The sequence below is a fragment of the Cornus florida genome, unplaced genomic scaffold (assembly GCF_030987335.1).
Source record: "Cornus florida cultivar Cherokee Brave unplaced genomic scaffold, ASM3098733v1 CherokeeBrave_3.0.0_Hap2_Chr02, whole genome shotgun sequence".
In the NCBI taxonomy this organism is placed as follows: Eukaryota; Viridiplantae; Streptophyta; class Magnoliopsida; order Cornales; family Cornaceae; genus Cornus; species Cornus florida.
In genome coordinates this window covers 45,031,580-45,050,970 of record NW_026775572.1, presented here as the reverse complement: position 1 = coordinate 45,050,970, position 19,391 = coordinate 45,031,580, and the positions used below count along the sequence as shown (strand labels likewise).

The window sequence follows — 19,391 nt, the reverse complement described above, 5'->3', positions numbered from 1 at the left end:
GCACTTGGTGGGGTTCAGCTTCATATTGTATCTCTTGAGAGTATCAAAAACCTCTTGAAGGTGCTTCGGGTGGTCCTCTTTCCGTATACTTTTGACCACCATATCATCGATATAGGCTTCAATTGTATTTCCCAGCAGATTATTGAAAATTTTATTGACAAGTCGCTGGTAGGTGGCTCCGGCATTCTTTAGACCGAAGGGCATCACTCTGTAGCAGTAAGTGCCCGTTTCTGTGATGAAAGCGGTTTTCTCCTCATCTTCAGGATTCATGGGAATCTGATTATAGCCGGAGTATGCATCGAGGAATGTGAGCCTTTCATAACCCGTCGTAGCATCCACCATTTGATCAATCTTGGGCAGAGGAAAGCTATCTTTTGGGCAAGCTTTGTTAAGGTTGGTATAATCTACGCATACCCTCCATTTCCCATTCTTCTTTTGAACGACTACTATATTTGAGAGCCATTGTGGGTATTGCACCTCTCGAATGAATCCTGCTTGTAATAGTTTATTTACTTCCTCGACTATTATGCGATTCCGTTCAGGTGCGAACCGTCGGTGCCTCTGCTTGACTGGCCTGAACTCTGGGTTAACCCTCAGACTATGGCATGAGACTGTAGGATTGATCCCCACCATGTCCGAGTGATCCCAGGCAAAGACATCCGAATTGCACCGAATGACCCTGATCAATGCTTCCTTCTCTTCGGCTGTGCAAGATGAGCCAATGTAGGTGATCTTCTGAGGGTCTCCGAGGACTACCTCTATAGCTTCGAGGGACTCCTCGGTAGGTGCTTCAGCTTTGGCTTCTTCCTCTGCCTTGAGATACTTGGGCAGAGGATACTGTAACTGCTATTTGATTGCGTTTTTGGGATTCGCCTCTGACTGAGGTGATTTCGACGCTTTCTTTGCTTCGTGTAACGTTAGCATGTAACATTCTTTGGCAGCAACCTGGTCTCCCCAGAGGTCGATTACCTCCCTGCCATCCGGGGATAAACACCTCATTACTTGATGGAGTGTAGAGGGGACTCCGTTCATACGATGGATCCAACCTCTCCCCATAATGAGGTTATAAGATGGATGAATCTCTGTCACGACGAAGTTTTCCTTCAGAGTTCTTTTTGCTGTAGTAACGGATAGATCGATCACCCCAAGCGGATTCACCTTAGTACCGTCAAATCCCATGAGGGGGCCGGAAGTTGGCCTGATGGACGATGGTGAAACCCCCAACTGATCAAAAGCTGTTTTTGTAATGATGTTGGCGCTACTTCCCGGATCTATCAGCACTCTCCTGATCATGTAATTCGCTACCAGGAGGCTGATGACCAAGGGGTCCTCATGCGGGCGCTGGACTCTAGAAAGATCATTGTTACCGAATCCAATGTTGATGCTGCCTGGTGCAACCGTGTTTACCGAAGACAATCTTCGTAACTTATGAGCCTCTCTCAGCCTAGATCTGTACAACTCTTCAGACTCTTCATCATCCTCTGACCTTCCGTGTATAGCATGGATAACCTTTACGTGACCGCCCTCTACCCGTTGAGGGTTAACCTCCCGGGGTTTTACGTGCTCCTTCGTGGCGAGATACTCCACCAATTCTCCTCTTGCTATCATGCTTTCTACCTGTCGCTGTAGAGACCTGCAGTCATTGGTGGTATGCCCATAATCTCTATGGTAGGCATAATGTTTGCTTTTGTCCCTCTGCTCCAAGGGTTGTTTCATGGGCTGAGGAGTCGCGAACCTCATCTTATTCTCTTGGAATAGGCGCGCCAAGGTAGTACGGAGAGGGGTAAGCCTGTCCTCTGTCCTTCGCCTTTTCTCAGATGCTTGGGTGACTTGTGTGGCAGTATGAGGAACCTTCTGCATCCTTGTGCTCGTAACTTTCTCTGGAGACTTGTTTTCTACTGTGACGAGGGTAGCGTGCTGTGCACGGTGAGCTACGTTTTCCTCCAACCGAATGTAGATTTGTGCCCTAGCGTTCAAAGTCTGCATATCCGGGGGGGAATATTTGACCAAGGATGTGTGAAACTTGGTTCCCTGGATCATTGCCAACTTAAATGTTTCGATTGCCGTGGCAGGATGGCAATCTGCTATCTCCGAGGCCTCCATATTAAACCTGGATAAAAAATCTTGCAAAGTTTCTCCCTTCCTTTGCCTTATGGTGAAAAGGCTGGCGATACTTTTCTTCTGTTTCTTATTTCCGCAATACTGGGCTAAGAACATAGTGCACAAGGTCTCATAGTCAGGGATAGACTTGTGTGGCCTATTCCTGAACCATTCTAACGCTGCTCCGGTTAAACTGGTAGGAAAAACCTTACACATCCACGGATCGTTATGATCGTCCAGTGCCATCTTTTGCGCATAATGATCGAGATGCCGAGAGGGGTCTCCTGCCCCATCGAACTGGGTGAAGGATAGCATAGTGAACTTCTTCGGTCTCTCCACAAGGTACACCTCGTCAGTAAAGGGGGTCTTGACCAAGGAGTTCTTGTGCTCTCTAGCCATCTCGGCTGGTGTCTGGACTCTCAAGAGCTTCTTTTCGTCGAAGGCATCTTGCACGCGTGCGCCATCTGGAACGCCATTGGACCATACCGTAAGCCTATGGCTGGACTCGGCCTGTTCGTCCTGTGTGCGATGCGGGAGATTATCCGAATCAACCGCCTCGGACCTCGTCCCTTGCTTTTGCTGAACCTCACTAGGTCGAGCCCCGTTGGGTGGTGTCTCGTTGGCTGGAGGCTCGTGAACCGGAGGTAAATTCCGTGTGGGGGGTGGTGCCGCAGCATTGCCTGGCGGTGGTTGTGGCGTTAGCCTGGCCATGGCCGTGTGCAGCGTATGAGTCTGCTGCTGAAGCGCAGCTATCTGGGCGACACTCGTATCGTTTGCTTGCCGGAGTGTCTCAAATTGGTGCAAGAACTCTTCTCGCATCTTTTGCATCAATTCTATCTGTTGATTCATTACTGATTCTCCGTTTAACATTCCAGACACGACTAAAGGATTTAATTTGAAGAACAAGTGGGAGTATATTTCTATACGTTTCCCACAGACTGCGCCAAAGTGTAGGTGCAAAATTTCGCCCAACCAATAATGATTGAGAAAAATAAAACAACTCACTCAAAAGCAATAAAGATAAATAAGAACAGTGTGTAGAGAAGCGTAGAATTGGTTGATCCTTTATTGGAGGTCTTGGCCTCTATTTATATACAAAAGATTGCAAAATTATGGTAGGACTCGCGTTGCTTGCCCTCCAATTCTTTCTATATAACCATTCTTGTCTAATAGAGTTCCATTGTCGAATTTTCCATACATAGAAATTGCCTTGTACAGAACTTCCTATCCGAATTTTCCTTCTACAGCAAATCCTTCAAATGGTAGGATTTGTGCATTCTTGGACTGAATATATTTTGATCCGGCTGGGCTTGGGTAACAGGCCAGATGTTAAATACTCATACGCTGGGTTGACGACAAGCTGGGCTGATGACTTCTTGATTCGGCCTTGATGGAAGTTGGAGGACAAATAACAATGGTCTTGGGCTGTAAATACCCCCCACTTGGGCTTGAGCATGATGGGCTTTATATGTCCTTGGAATGTAGGTATGGGTAGTGGTGACGTGTGCGCTTTTTATTGGAAGGAGAGTTTTTTCCCTCCACACCTACTCTTTTCAAAATTAAATAAGTTCAAAAGAGGAGAGAAAAACTTGTTGACAATAAAATCTCTTAAGTGAACATGAAATTAAATTTAATAGAGAGCTTTTTCCTATTATGCAATAAAATGGATTTTTATGGGGGGGAAAACTATATATATATATATATATATATATATATATTAGTTAGAGAATGTAATGGAAAACGAAATTCAAAGGAGTGAACACGTACAAACGAGGGTTACCGTTACAAACGCAAAAAGATTTAATAGATTACTCAAATCAGATTTAATAGATTTAATATATCCCATAGTCTGTCATATTCTTTCCACTTTTGGTCAATAAATACAGCTATATAAATATTATTAAAGTCCAATGCAATATCACCCCTACACACATTGAGAGGGGGAAAGATGAGGCACAACATTTCAATCTTGATCAATCTCTTGATCATACAAGGTCTAGCAGTTCTAGTTGTCTCACAAGGTTTTGATTTCTTCTACTTTGTTCAACAGGTTAGTCATTTTATGATCGAATATAATTATTGTTGTTTGATGATAATTGGTGTTGTCTGTGTTCACTGATAATATTGATTCGATAATTAAAAAGAGAATTTTTAATTTTCCGTGAGCACCGAACCGAATCGATGACTTAAATTTGAAATTGAAAAAAAAAAAAATTGGTGGTGTGCTGGAAGCCGATTCTGTGCTACCAAAGTACATTTTATTTTTTTCACTGGATTATACTCGGTTGCTCTAAGTTTATTATTATTTTTATTATTTTATTTTTTATTTTATCTACCCATATGGTGCAGTGGCCAGGATCATACTGTGACTCGAAACAAAGTTGTTGTTACCCAAAATCTGGCAAGCCTGCATCAGATTTCAGTATTCATGGGCTTTGGCCCAATTACCAAGATGGGTCGTACCCATCCAACTGCGATCCCGACAGCCCTTTCGATCAATCCAAGGTTATGTGCCTACATTTATCTCTTTATATACTATAAAAACAAAGAATAATTGTATTTTATGCAAGTTCACAAAGAATAATTATTGTTGTTTCATATGATACCGATGTAGTTCATATATAAATTTATAAGTAAGTAGTCACAAAATTAATTTTAGTCTCATGATCTAATTCACGTATTTGTTTGGCATAGTTTAAATTGATCACAAGCGAATATACATATTTGTTTGGCATAATTTAAATTGATCGGAAGCGAATATACTACACATGTATCAAATTTAATCCGAATTTGATCCAATTGTTCGGATTGGGATTAATTATTTTTTTTTTAAGACAATCTCCTATTAAAATCATATATATATATATATATATATATATACACACACACACACACACATACATATAAATATATATTTATAACTTTACAATATCATATATAGGTACATTACTCATTTGATTTATGGTTGAATGGATGCACTCAATATATTAACAACATTCCATCCTATCTAATCCTATAACTCAAACGTGTGAATAGATAAAATTTGTTTGAATATTGATGACAATATTTATTTTGATAGCCATTAGCAATATTTATTTTGATAACCCATTAATAATTCGAATATAATAATTCTATCAAAATATGAATTATTGATTCAATTACGATGAGAATAAGATTGATTTTACTCCAATACTCCATCAAATATATGATAAATTACGTAAAAAAAAATTTAAAAAATATTGTATATCTAGATAATTTTGAATAATGATAAATTGTGTGATAAATTAAATTTTAAAAAAATACTGTATATGTAGATAATTTTAAATAAAATGATTAGAAGATCATTTCATAAACAAAGCTATTGAGGCTTCCACAATAATAAATTTCTAATGTTCATTCAAATGTAATGCTACATGCACAGGTAAAAAAGTTATGATCATCGAATGTCACAAAAACAATGCTCATTTGAACACCATAATTGATAAAAGTCAATAAATCCAACTTTTAATAAGTTCATTCAGAAGGACTGCTAGACGCATAAATAAAAAAATTGTGAACCAATGTCATGCAACAAATAAAATGCTCATTGGAACACGGTTAAAATTCTCAAATTTTATTCATAATTAATTGTCACTAAATATAGCTTAATAAGCACAACCACCACAAATCTATGCACCTATCTTCAAGTTGTCGTCAATAAGCACCATGTTGCAGATTTCAGACCTCGCCGGCAGAATGCAGGAGGACTGGCCTTCTTTGGCCTGTCCGAGTAGCGACGGCTTAATCTTCTGGAGTCATGAATGGGACAAACATGGAACTTGCTCTGAATTTGTCCTCGACCAACACGATTACTTCGCAACAGCTCTCAACCTAAAGAAGCAAGTAGACTTCCTCCAAATCCTTACAAATGCAGGTACATCTAGTTCTACATATATTATAACTTTTAATAATTAAGACTTGTTAATTTCCAAACATATTGATTCAAAAATGATCTGGAGTTTGACGGTCAGACAGATCCAAAAAATAAAATAAAAATCATTAGTGTAATCCACGCTTCTCACTTAATGTGATTCTTTTGAACATGTCTGATTGTCAGATTCTCTATCATTACTCATTATCCGATCATTCAACACTTGTACCGTGTGTAACTTTTAGTTATCACTTTCAGCTTTAATTTGTATTGATAAGGACAAAACTGTATACTCCATAGGAATCAATCCAAATGGAGAATTTTACAGCTTGGAGAGCATAAAAGATGCCATTAAAGGTGCAACTGGCTATAGTCCCTGGATAGAGTGCAATATTGATGAATCAAGCAACAGCCAACTTTATCAGATTTACATGTGTGTGGATAATTCTGGGACCAACATTACTGAGTGTGATGTGTTACCCCATGGCAAATGTGCTTCCGAAATCAAATTCCCTTCATTCTAGGGATGTTTGTAATAGAAGAGTTGGTTAATGCTATTATATTGGATATTATGTTATTTGCCTAGTAAAACTCTAAATTTATCCGGTAGTGAAACGCGATAATTAATTGAGAGAGGCGAGTGTGGACTATTGAGATAGGGTCTATATTCACGTGTCATGATCGGTATCGTATGTCGAGTGTGGACTATTGAGATAGGGTCTATATTCACGTGTCATGATCGGTATCGTATGTCGATAAGTGTAAGCACGATTCAATTATTTTTGTTTACAACTGATTCAACTTGTCTACATTCATGTCTTATGATCGATATCACATGTTGATAAGTGTAACACGATTCAATTATTTTTTTTACAACTGATTCAACTTGTCTATATTCATGTCTAATGATCGATATCGCATGTCAATAAGTATAGCACGATTCAATTATTTCTTACAACTAATTTCAAAATATATAATGAACTCACGCGTGTCAGTTAATTAATCTCTTGGTAAAGGTTGGAGTACACCTTGTTACGCAGAAATAGGAAAGGAAAGGAAAAGAAAAGAAAAGGAAAAGAAACAAAGAAAAAGAAGAAGATATTAGTAAAGATGGATCTTCTCTAGTACTTGACTTGGCTATAAATTTTTCTGTGGCCTCTTTGCTACCTTTTAAAAGCACTGATGCCACATTTAACATTTAACATGCGACTTGTATATTTTATATGTAGTACTGTGATATACTACTTTCATCCGAAGTTAAATGTTTTATTTGGGACCCGTGACTCACAAATTTAAAACAGAGGGTGTAGTTAATTAGTTTGGTCCATTAACCCTGTAGGTTGATTTTGTTCAAAATAGTGCCCGATTAAATTGAACATCAGAAAAATCCATTCCATAAGCCCACTACTCTCTGAGCAAAAAATGAAATCATGTTTTCATGAGCTCTTTATTAGTAGCTGGATTAATATTTTGTTCGATAGGGAGAAAGGAAAAGGCGCGAAAGGAAGATAAAAAAGAAATAGATAGGAGATAAGGAGAGAGAGTACGAAAAGGACTATACAAAATTTCATCCTTTCAATTACATATGGGCCGAAGAGAGGAACAAAGACTAAGGAGATATTTTATAGAAATTTTATGTTACAATATTATCCAAATTATACAAGTTTTAAATTATCACTTAAACCTATTTCTTAGGAGGTTTTTTATTATTATTATTATTATTATTTTGGTCCGAATAAATTCAAATGTGGCTCCCATTTATCATATCAAAAGAATAAAAATTCGTTATTTATTCCCAATCGTTTGAGAAATTGATTTAAGAATAACAATTTTTTTTTTCTTTTCACTACAAATAACATTTAACCAGACCAGTAAATGGAATTAAGTCAATATGAACATTAAATCAACTTTGATTAATTCAATTGCGCGACGAGTATAAAAAACACGCAAAAACCCCCTATTGCTGTATTGTACAAGTCAACATGATATCTTCTGCGACAACACGTGCCCTTCTCTCATTAGATATCCTTCAAACTTAGGTTGAATTGACTTTTCATTCATTTGTGAAATCATTCTTCTCGATTCTTTCCACTAGCAATAATTAAAAAAAAAAGGGTGATTTTGTAATTCAATATTTGACAGCTCGGCTCGCTAGTCGTACTTAGACAGCATTCCGAATCAACCGGCTTTGGCCTCCCGTCAACACCACAAGATAATTTAAAATTAAAATTAAAAAAAAAAATTTGACAGTGAAGCAACCTATTACACGTGTAACTAATCCACGAGCTCTAAGCAGCAGATAACACATCACAGTGTCATACACGTGTGAAAACACAATCCTACACGTCTTTAATACTGTTAAAATGTAGTTTTTTTTTTTTTTTTCAACACAGCTGTTATACAGAGGTGGTGATTAAAACACGCACAAAATACGGGTCGCACTCATATGACGTATAATTCGGCCACAAACTCCGAGTACCACTCTTGTACCCATTCTGTAGGTGCAAATCCTCTGCTACGAGCTTTCTATGCTGTCCCCTATTGTGAGTTTGAAGTGGCCTATATTTTGTCACATTATTCTTCATTTAATAACTCTTAAGGCAAAGTTTGAGTAAAATTGATACAGCGTTTGGATCCTTCTTCATCACTATTTATAAGTATCGTCACATACAAATATAACTCAATTCAACATATTATGTTTGGTAATTACACCACCATTTATAAATAACATTTTACCACCATTTATAAATATCTTCACTCTTAAATTAAGGTATGCACATAAATGGTGATATTACTTTTAGACTCCTGTGATGTTACTTTTTAGATCCTGTGATGTTACTTATAAATAGTGGTGAAATGTTATTTATAAATGGTGGTGTATTTTCACCCTTAAATTAAGATATGCACATAAATGGTGATGTTACTTTTAGACTCATGTGATGTTATTTTTTAGATCATGGGATGTTACTTATAAATTGTGGTAAAATGTTATTTATAAATAGTGGTGTAATTGCCAAACGCGAACTTAGTGTCTGTTTTATGAAGAAATACGTGGCCAAACCAACGCCACAAGATAGTGGACAACAAAGGACTGTATGATTTAGTTTTGAGTCGTGATACTTTGATAGAAAATTTAGGTCAATTTATTGGCAGAATTTACGTGACATAAAAAGATAAATACTACGTAAAATTTAGTAATGTATCATGCTGACTCATGATAAAGTACTAAACTTTTAATTTTATTTGCGATCCCCTAACTATTGGTCTTCTATTTAAAATTTAATTCCTTCTTTAATTATCTCTATTTTATTTTCCATAAATATCACTGCACTACCTGTTAGGAATTTAGTTCCTTCTTTAATTATTTTCAATTTTTTCTCCATAAATATTTATGATCTTTATTTTGTCTGTGTAGACTTAAGAAAGGTCAAAAAAATGAAAGAAAAAGGTCAAAAAATAAAATAAAAAATGAGTTTGATAGGTTTAATTGATCGTAAAATAAGAGACGCTATCCAAAAGGTAAATGTAAAACAAATATATGAAGATGATTTTATTAAAATTCAGGACTTTATTAACATTCATTCTCTACAATACAATTTTATATTTTATTTTTATTAAGATGATATTATCATAAAAAATTATACAAAAGTCTCAACAATCACTTTGGATTCCATTAACATTCATTCTCTATAATACAATTTAATTTTATTGAAATTTTATAAGTAGGCATCATCACTAACAATTAATCAAATCTCTCTTTGCAATTACATGAATGTATTCAATTATGTGAGGTTCGGAAGGAAGATAGATGAGATGACTAGAGAAAAATGAGAGAAAAAAAATAAAAATAAAAGAAAAATTACATGAATGTATTCGATTATGTGAGGTTCGTAAGGAAGATAGATGAGATGACTTAAGAAAAATGAGAGAAAAAAAAAATAAAAATAAAAGAAAAATATTGGATAAGAAAGGATAGTAAAAAAAGAGAGAAACTTAATAATTATCACTTTAAATATTATGACATGGCATATCCACATAGACAGCCACATGGATTAGGTTTATCTCTTCGGTGCAAGTATATTTTATATCCACATAGACAGCCACATGGATTAGGTTTATCTCTTCGGTGCAAGTATATTTTCCTTTAGTTTTTGTTGTTTTTACGTTATTACTTTTACATTTGCTCTCGTTTTGTATGACTTAAAACCATAATTTGGGTTGCAGTCACAGTGTTATAGGCTCAGGTGAATATTGATGTAAACTAGCTAAATCGACATGTTTATGAAGGTGTGTAATGACTCAAGGATTAAGGATTGTGAATCGACCAATACATCACGTATATCAATTGATACTACAAACAACCATGCTTAAAATTTAGCAATAGTAATAAATGTTAGATGTTATTTTCTAATAGATGTTAATTCATAATAGATATTAGATGTTATTTCCTTTTTCATTTTAGTTAAAGGATCTTGAAAGAACTGAATTATTAATATCTCATATTAAAATTTATTTTCGTTGCATTTGGATGACAATTTATTTAAAATCTAAACTAAAAAAATAATAATAATAATAATAAAAATTTAAATCTAAACTAAAATAATTATCTATTACTATTTCAACTACAAGGCGTGAATTTGATGTTGCCAAAACATTGCGCAGCAATGCAACTACTTTACTTAAAGGAAGGTTCACGAGAACAATGATGAGGTCCATCTCATAACCAACTTACTAAAAAAACATTAAAATTAACTAAACAACTCGTAGTAAAATAGAAAAAAATAAAAGAAAAGGAATTTTAATGCAATTTGGTGCTATAGCTGAAAATAGTCACAGCCAATTATTGACCCTCTGATCATAAATTAATTGTGGGACCCATAATAATGTACTGATTCGACCGTCCCTGTTAAATGACAGTCCAACAAACACTTTTAAGACCAAAGCTAATTGACTTGTCAAATACTTCATCCTGCAGTAATAAGTAATCAAAAGCAAAGCACTTTGATTTTTATGTTTTTTTCTCTTTTTGTTTATATATATATATATATATATATATATATATATATTTTTTTTTTCGTTCCCACCGGTTTTAGCGTAGACTTGAAGTTCAAACGACTTTGATCCTCTCACTTCCTTCTTTTTTCTCACATTTTCTCACATTTTATCTCAATTTCTCGCTCCGGCATTCCGGCAAACACATAAACTGAAAGAGGTACGTTTCTTGTTTAATCTCTTAATCCTTAATTATGTCCTTTTTTTCAAGTGAAAAATTTGAAATTCTGAGCTATGCATCTCTAGTTGGATTATTCACTATTATTTTAGCTTTTACTTTTCTGCTCAATCAATTGAATTTGAAGCTATGAGTTTTCTTAGTCGCCGAATTTTCAGTCTAATGCGTTCGGATCTGGTCGGTGACTCTGTTTCCTGTCAATATACTGCAATACTTGCATATATACCTGTATATGTATGTATGTATGTATATGTATATATACCATATTCTGAAATAGTGGCTCCGATAATTCAGCTGCAAATTAGAAGATTGAATATGTGGAGAACGAAGAGGAAGTGTGCAGTAAAGCTTATTGATCAAATTCCGTGAAATTACTTTTTTACTCTTTAACATTGATGAAGTTTTATTGTTTGTTTTACTACTCAAATTTTTTTTTTTTTTTTGGTACCAATTCTGGTTTTGGTTAAATTTAGGGTTTTTCTTGGAGATTGATTTGAGATCTACAACCAAAATGATGTGGTCCCTACCAGTTTGACAATAATGGTTCCTCCTGATTTCTGGTGACTTTTTTTTTTTTTTCTTTCTTTTTATTTTTTATTTTTTTATTTTTTTTTGTGATTCTTGAAAATAATATTGTTCTTCTCTGACAATAGGCCATCTTGCTAATTATTATTGAGCCTATGATATAAAATAAAATAAGGATAATATAAAGCAGAGTATTTGATTACTACACTTGACCATCTGTCTAACATGTGGGGTTATGAATCTTATGATACTAGTTTTTTATTACTGCACTTTTATAATGAACTTAATATAGCTGTTCAAAGCTCCAATAACTCTTGTTATTTTTTAAGTGATCGGTCTTGTGTGTGCATGGGTGGATAGGGATGTGTGTGTATGGAATTCACCTTTTTCGTTTCAGTCTACTGTTTGTCTGAGCTGTCTTTGCTGCATTTAATATACGATTGTCATTTAAACCGCGTATGGATGTGGAAACCCTTCTTCACCAACATAGCCATGAAAGCAAATGAGAGCAAAATAAAACTGATGTTTTGGAATTCATTGATTTAATTTTTAAATACAGCTGCATGGTTGCCTTTTTTAAGTAATCGAAGGAAGGGGAGGAGAAGTTAGTGACTGCCTTTTTTAAGTAATGGTCCTATTTATGAAGGATTTGAGAGAAGAGGAAAAGAAGTTTTGTCTAGAAATCCAATGAAGGGATTCAATTGTTGGGATATGCAAAAAGGCCCATACTGAGTGTTTAAATTTGTTGGGATTTTTTTTAGTTATTTGAAGACTACTTCTGCATTTGTTTTGTGGGCATGTTGAAAGCATTTTCTGATCTCATAGATGAATGCCCAGGTTTTGGAAATTGGATAATCTCTCTATTGATTGTGAATGAAGATAATTTTTTGTTGATCGTCATTCTTTGGTTGCCCTTATGCTCCATGGTAGGAAGGGGACGACAATTGAAAGGAATGTGACAAATGAGGGATGAAAGAGGTACACTTAGGGGAAGTAAGGAAACTTTCTTCCCATTTTGCTCAGTTTGTTAAGAAGGAAATGAGGAAGGAAGGCAGGAAGGAAGGAAAGATGTATCATCAGGCTTTCTGTGACACTTGTGCTGAATTTGATACGAAGGCAGGAGGGATAAATGAGGTATCCCTTAGAAATGGGGGGAGTCTCTCTCTCATAATTTTTTGGTTGATTAGGATGGAAATGAGGAAAGAACGTAAGGGGGTTGTATGAATTTTCCTGTTATACTCTTCAATAACTAAAATAAATATTCTTTTGGATAGGTAAAAATGTAAAATAAAAGGAAGAAAATTAGGAATGGGCTTCTATCCGTCCTTATCTCTTTGCTCTTTTTCTCTATCAAAGGAAGGAGAGGCATTACACCCCTCCTCTTTTCCTTTTCCCCTCTTTCTTCATTCTACTTTTCTCCTACCAAATAGGCTGCTAGGGCTGGGGGTCTAACATTTCCTAAAAGACTTCTAATATTCTCATATTGGCAGCCAATACCACCCTTTGATATGGGCTGACAGAACATAATATATATAGCAACAGGGAGACAAATAAAATAAAATAAAAAAGGAGTGAGGAAACAACAATTAAAATGATCGAGGATTTCGCTAAAAGTTCAACCTCTCAGATGCTGGGTAGATTTGATAAAGATCATAACCTATATCGAGTGTTTCAGGAAAAGATTGAGGTGTAGTAAAATTGTAAAACATGTGTTTGACACTTTGACGGTAACCAAATCAATAACTTACTTTCCCTCAATTCCTTTTCTGAAGTGTATCAGATTCCACTTAGTGATATCTGTAGTTCTGTTGCTTGCTCTCATTATATTCAGTATGCTTTCTTCTTTATTTTGGAAACTGGAGTTCTCCTTTTTGGTGGTATTGGTCCATTGATTATTTATCATTTTGTGATTTTTTTTTTTTTTTAAATCATAAATTCTTTTATTTACTCATTCATTTGTTTTCTGTTTACAGGATTCATACTTCATGGGGAAGCCTTTTGTTTTTTGTAAGGTTATTTGATTTGGACCCCAGGGCATAGCTTGGAATTTCTAATTTCAGAAGCTTTCTGATTAACGTTTGCGGTGGCATTGCCATTTGACCCCAGAATGATGAAGTTAGAATAGTCTTTCTGAAAAATCATTTTAGCAAAACATAGTAGTTGGTCTGCTAGACAGCTGATAGAAATGGTATATCTGAAAGTTTCAGTTCCAGGTACTGAAAAGCTTCTTCTAAATTGTGATCTATGATGTGGTTCATTTCTCTTCGAGGAACTTGAACTACATGTTCTAAATATACCTGATATATTCAAGTCATCAGTACCTTGATTCAGTGGAGCTGATCACAAAGTGACCTGGTGGTGATATATTGGTTTCACTTAATCTCAATTACATGTGGTTCAAGATTAAAACTATTGATGCAAACTGGTAATGAGCAGAAATGAAGAGATGTTATGCAGGCGTTTCAATTGCATCTTTGTTTATGATGGTTGTTCTGATGTATGGTGCCATGAAAAGTTCTGTTGGGGAATATTATCTTACTAGTTCCTTAACCTTCAATAAAACTGATTCTCTTGCATGGGTGTATTCTGGAGCTCCACCTGCAGTTCAGAATCCAGAGAATGATTCTCAAGTAATTTCTGCTGATTCCATTGCCTTCAGTCTCTTTGCTCAGAGGAACATATCCAATGAAGAGGAACAAACTTTGCAGACATGGAACCATCTGAAACACTTAATAGGCAATACTCAGGTTTTACCCAATGCGGTAGAGGCAATTAAGGAAGCTGGACTTGCATGGAGTAGCCTTATGACTTCTGTTGAAGAGGAGAGACTTGCCTATGCAAATAACAGTTCACGTAAGAGAGGAAAAGAGAAACAATGTCCCCATTTTCTTAATAAAATGAATGCCACAGAGCTTGATAATAGCGGCTTTAAGATGCAGGTTCCTTGTGGCTTGACTCAGGGTTCTTCCATTACTATAATTGGGATGCCAAATGGCCTTCTTGGTAATTTTCGGATGGACTTAACTGGTGAACCACTTCCTGGGGAGCCAGATCCACCAATTATTTTGCATTACAATGTTAGGCTGCATGGTGATAAGATAACCGAGGACCCTGTAATTGTCCAAAATACCTGGACTATTGCTCATGACTGGGGTGACGAGGAGCGCTGTCCATCCCCCTCTCCTGATAAGAATAAGAAAGGTAGATATCAGCCACATTTTCTGTTTCATGAGTGGAATATAGAAGTTTGAACAACATCACTTCGATGCAATTATCCATGTATTTCATGCATGTTCATGTTTCTTATTACTAGCAGTCATTCTTGATATCTTTAGCTCAATTATTTTGTTTTTTGTTTATATATATATATATATATATATCTTATATTTTTTTTTTGATTCCGCATAGGAAACTGTTCTGAATCAAATGCTAGATTGGAGCTCATTGATTCGTATCTTTTATATATATATATATATATATATATATATATATATATATATATATATATATATTCTATTATGTAGTATTGCTTGTACGATCTAAGTAATCTCCCTCTGTACAGTATGATATTTGTTTTTTGTATTGGTTGCATCTAAGTGAAAACATGTGCTGGCTAGAACTAATCTCATATTTCTCTTTTGCAGTTATTTTTTAGGTTACAGTGATTTCATCTTTTCAATAATTTTACAGAGCAGAAGGGTTCTATATGGATTGATTCTCTAATTGCTTCTTTCTCTTTTTATTTTTTTATTATCTTCTTTTCATGCCCATTATCCCTTTCACAATTTGACCCACCATCCCCTTTAGATAACTCTATTTAGTTCTATATGTCAGTGGATGAGTTGGACCAGTGCAACAAGATGGTGGGTAAAGATGACAATCGAGTATTCATGGCTAGCAGGCATTCTAATGGGTCAAGGAAGTCATTAATGGTCACTGAAGGATCTAAAACCCGGAAATATTTTCCCTTTAATCAAGGTTATCTATCTGTTGCAACACTTAGAGTGGGATCAGAGGGAATTCAGATGACAGTTGATGGAAAGCACATAACATCCTTTGCTTTTCGTGAAGTAATTCTTCTTATTTCTTACTTGAGTTGTTTTTAGAACAAATATCAGTTTGTTTGAAATTGTTTTCTTTCTTGGCTGGCTATCTTCAGAGTTTGGAGCCGTGGCTGGTTAGTGAAATAAGGATTTCAGGAGACATCAAATTAGTTTCTGTCTTGGCCAGTGGTTTACCCACATCAGAGGATTTGGAGCATATTGTTGACTTAGAAGCACTCGTATCACCTCCTCTTCCTTCTCGGAAACCTCTGGATCTCTTTATTGGTGTTTTCTCAACAGCAAACAATTTTAAGCGCAGGATGGCTGTTCGGAGAACTTGGATGCAGTATACTGCAGTGCGGTCAGGGGCTGTTGCAGTGCGATTTTTTGTTGGTTTGGTAAGCATTGCATTGCCATTTATTTTGCTTTCAGTACAATAATTGTTATAAAGCTGATGCTTCTCAGTTATAGTAAACTATTGAACTGTGGGCATGGGCTTTAAGCACCAGGACTGGAAGCATGACTTATTTTTATGGTGCAGGACTGGAAGCATGACTCATTGAACTGTATCCATACTTTATATTGCAAAGATGATTGTCTTTGTTATTCTTATTATTCATCTTGACTTTGTAATTCAAGTTTTGATTTCAAAAAGTTTCAAATTCTTGTGATTCTATTAGGGCCTAACTATTTTATGTCTGTTACAGATTATGTTCTTATAATTTTTAGGTTCTGTTGTAATGCCAGCCTGTCACTAAAAATTTGAAATAAGGAAAAAAAAAAATCCTTAAATTAGCTTGATTTAGTCCCATGATTTAAATCAATCTCATTTATTGTGATAGTATACCCTCACTGGTAGGTCCTGATCTTTTGTTTTGAGTCCACGTTCAAACAGAATAGGTTGTTTGTGGTGCTTAACACGAGAAGTTTAAAATTTTCTATCCTTTTCTTTTCCGGGCATTGTTTAGGTAGCCATACTTGTAAATGTCTTTGTTATTCTTAGTATTCATCTTGAGTTTGTAACTCGAGGTTTGATTTCAAAAAATTTCAAATTCTAGTGGTTCTATTAGGGCCTACTATTTTATTATGTTACACATTATATTCTTATGATTTTTTGGTTATGTTGTAATGCCAACCTGTCACTGAAATATGTATCTTTAGCTTAATGTACATTTGATGTGTATTGCAGCATAAAAACCAGATGGTGAATGAGGAGCTTTGGAGTGAGGCACAGACATATGGTGACATACAACTGATGCCGTTTGTTGACTATTACGGCCTGATCACCTGGAAGACTGTAGCCATCTGCATATTTGGGGTAGAGTGCTGCCTCTTCTTTATATAAGGAGAATCCTCCCATTGCCTCATTGACCTTATCTCTTTGACAGACGGAGGTTGTTTCCGCGAAGTTTGTCATGAAGACAGATGACGATGCTTTTGTTCGTGTGGATGAAGTGCTGGCTTCTTTGAACAGGATCAACAGGAGTCGAGGGCTACTTTATGGTCTCATCAACTCAGATTCCCGACCTCATCGAAATCCTGAGAGCAAGTGGTATATCAGTCCCAAGGTAAATGTCTTCTTAACTCTTTACTTTCAACTTGTAATTAGTGAGTTAATAGGTTAACTTAATAATTTGTGTTATAAGATCGAAATACAGAAACAAAGCGAGAGCTTGGTAACAAATTTGGGGTAGTGGAATTGCTACTACCTATAAAATGGATATCTGAGAAAGATATCATGAAACAACTGTCATGATACAGCACTGTGAAGACAATTTTTTACTCCCAACCAAAACACAAAATGTGTTCTAAAAAATATATAATATTACTGGAATATTATGAATAATTTAATAGTTGTGTTATGTGGCTTATGCTTACACCCATTATTTGTGATTGATATGAGGATCATTGAATGATTAAAGCAGGTTAATTAAACTTGAAATGCCTGTTCTCGCCTCTCCACACACACGCTCATATAAGAAACACACATTTAATTTAAAACGTCCTTAAAAAAACCCACAGAAATTTATCCCAAACACAAACCTTAGCAGATTCTAAAAATTTCCCAAAAAAAAAAAAAAAAGTAAAGGAATATTATTGAGATTATTTTGTCTGGGTTCTGTGTACCCGAGATTGTTTGCTTGTCTGTGAGGTAGTGCTATAGGTCCTGACTGTTTCAAACGTTATCCGAAGGCAAGAAGGTAGATCACTTGCAAGAAAACCAGAATATTAATATAAGTTTTGTACATGACCAGATCACATCTGACCTCCTTCAATGCCCCTGAAAACTCAATCAACTTCATGGTTTGACCTGTATCATAAGATATACAATCTGACCCACATATTTGAACTTAAATTTTCCTGCTGAAGTCAGATTGACTATGAAATTTTGGTTAAATTGCTTGGTTATATTTGGTAGTGTGTGTACGATTTTCCCCTTTCTGGTGAGTATGCAAATTATTTTATTCGTTTGCTGACCCTTGTTGTCTCCTTTGCTTTAAGGAATGGCCTGAAGAAACGTACCCTCCATGGGCACATGGCCCTGGTTATGTTGTCTCACGTGACATAGCAAAGGCAGTCTACAAAAGACATAAAAAAGGCAATTTAAAGGTAAGGAAAAGTAGTATTGCTGTTCTTTCTTGTATAATATTCTGTTATTTTTCAAAATCTGTCTTGCTGTGTGCTTGTCATGTATATGGTTGAACTCCTGGTATCAAATTTTAGCCACAATGGCACCTGCAACTATAAAAACATCATAAATCCGACAACATGTGCAGATGTTTAAGCTAGAAGACGTGGCAATGGGTATCTGGATTTCAGAAATGGTGAAGGGAGGTCTGAAAGTGAGGTATGAGAAGGAAGAGAGGATCTTTAACGAGGGTTGCAAAGATGGTTATGTTGTTGCCCATTACCAAGCTCCCCGAGAGATGCTCTGTCTATGGCAGAAACTCCAAGAAACAAAACGAGCTAGATGCTGCAGCAACTGATAAAAGCACGATTGTATTGTTTATGTTATTGAAAGCTAGACGAATATTCTAAAGCTAAAATCATGAAAGCTAGCTTGTAACAGAGATTCAGAACACTAGAGGATGAATAGAGGGGAAGAAGGTTATACGAAAGCATTTCATATTATTAACTAAGAAAATCATAATTAGTAGTGCATTGATAGGACTATTTTTTAGAATTTGGTATGATATATGTTGTATATTAGGATGACATTGGCGGATGTGTATCATAAGAGAGAGAGAGAGAGAGAGAGAGAGAGAGAGAGATGTACCTTGTATAGAGTCTCTAGCACCCATTACTTGCATGTCATTGACGATCTTACCGAGTAGATTGCATCAGTTTTTGCTCTTCGGTTTATTGGTGCCCATACGTCTTTACTTAATACGAAGTAGGTCGCAGTTTTGTGTATGCCACTATGCGCCCATACTCTTCATTTGATGCATCTTTTTCACATTTAATGGTTCTGCGTGACACCTTTTCTTGCAATTTCTTTCCTTCCATGCATATTTCAACGAAATGTATCCACTAAATAATCGCTGGTATACTAGAGCGAGGATGGAACATTCAAAATTTCGGA

At 35.7% G+C, this 19,391-nt stretch overlaps 2 protein-coding genes across 3 annotated transcripts; both read left to right on the top strand.

Moving 5' to 3' along the window:
• Window positions 1-4,048: 4,048 nt before the first annotated feature.
• On the top strand, window positions 4,049-6,534 carry LOC132286865 (ribonuclease 1-like). Its single transcript, XM_059789279.1, has 4 exons — window positions 4,049-4,150; window positions 4,450-4,605; window positions 5,815-6,013; window positions 6,311-6,534. Exons 1-4 carry the CDS (start codon window positions 4,049-4,051, stop codon window positions 6,532-6,534), a joined length of 681 nt encoding a protein of 226 aa, XP_059645262.1.
• A 4,540-nt stretch (window positions 6,535-11,074) lies between these two features.
• Window positions 11,075-19,222, top strand: LOC132294848 (beta-1,3-galactosyltransferase GALT1). Of its 2 annotated transcripts, none has more exons than XM_059792850.1 (8): window positions 11,075-11,222; window positions 13,739-14,966; window positions 15,600-15,835; window positions 15,925-16,206; window positions 16,998-17,126; window positions 17,197-17,376; window positions 18,311-18,418; window positions 18,586-19,222. In XM_059792850.1, exons 2-8 carry the CDS (start codon window positions 14,204-14,206, stop codon window positions 18,793-18,795), a joined length of 1,908 nt encoding a protein of 635 aa, XP_059648833.1. In that variant the 5' UTR covers window positions 11,075-11,222; window positions 13,739-14,203; the 3' UTR covers window positions 18,796-19,222. The 2 variants fall into 2 exon arrangements, with proteins under 2 accessions (XP_059648833.1, XP_059648834.1); XM_059792851.1 differs by lacking the exon at window positions 11,075-11,222 and adding an exon at window positions 11,577-11,800.
• Window positions 19,223-19,391: the final 169 nt, after the last annotated feature.

What these genes read in the sequence shown, in the direction of transcription:
- LOC132294848 (XM_059792850.1), top strand. Translation starts at nt 14,204, where the DNA reads ATGAAGAGATGTTATGCAGGCGTTTCAATTGCATCTTTGTTTATGATG. An exon ending in TGCGATTTTTTGTTGGTTTG is followed by an intron (nt 16,207 to 16,997) that starts GTAAGCATTGCA and finishes TGTGTATTGCAG; the next exon opens with CATAAAAACCAGATGGTGAA. An exon ending in AGTGGTATATCAGTCCCAAG is followed by an intron (nt 17,377 to 18,310) that starts GTAAATGTCTTC and finishes CTTTGCTTTAAG; the next exon opens with GAATGGCCTGAAGAAACGTA.
- LOC132286865 (XM_059789279.1), top strand. Translation starts at nt 4,049, where the DNA reads ATGAGGCACAACATTTCAATCTTGATCAATCTCTTGATCATACAAGGT. An exon ending in TCTTCTACTTTGTTCAACAG is followed by an intron (nt 4,151 to 4,449) that starts GTTAGTCATTTT and finishes CATATGGTGCAG; the next exon opens with TGGCCAGGATCATACTGTGA. An exon ending in CCAAATCCTTACAAATGCAG is followed by an intron (nt 6,014 to 6,310) that starts GTACATCTAGTT and finishes TATACTCCATAG; the next exon opens with GAATCAATCCAAATGGAGAA.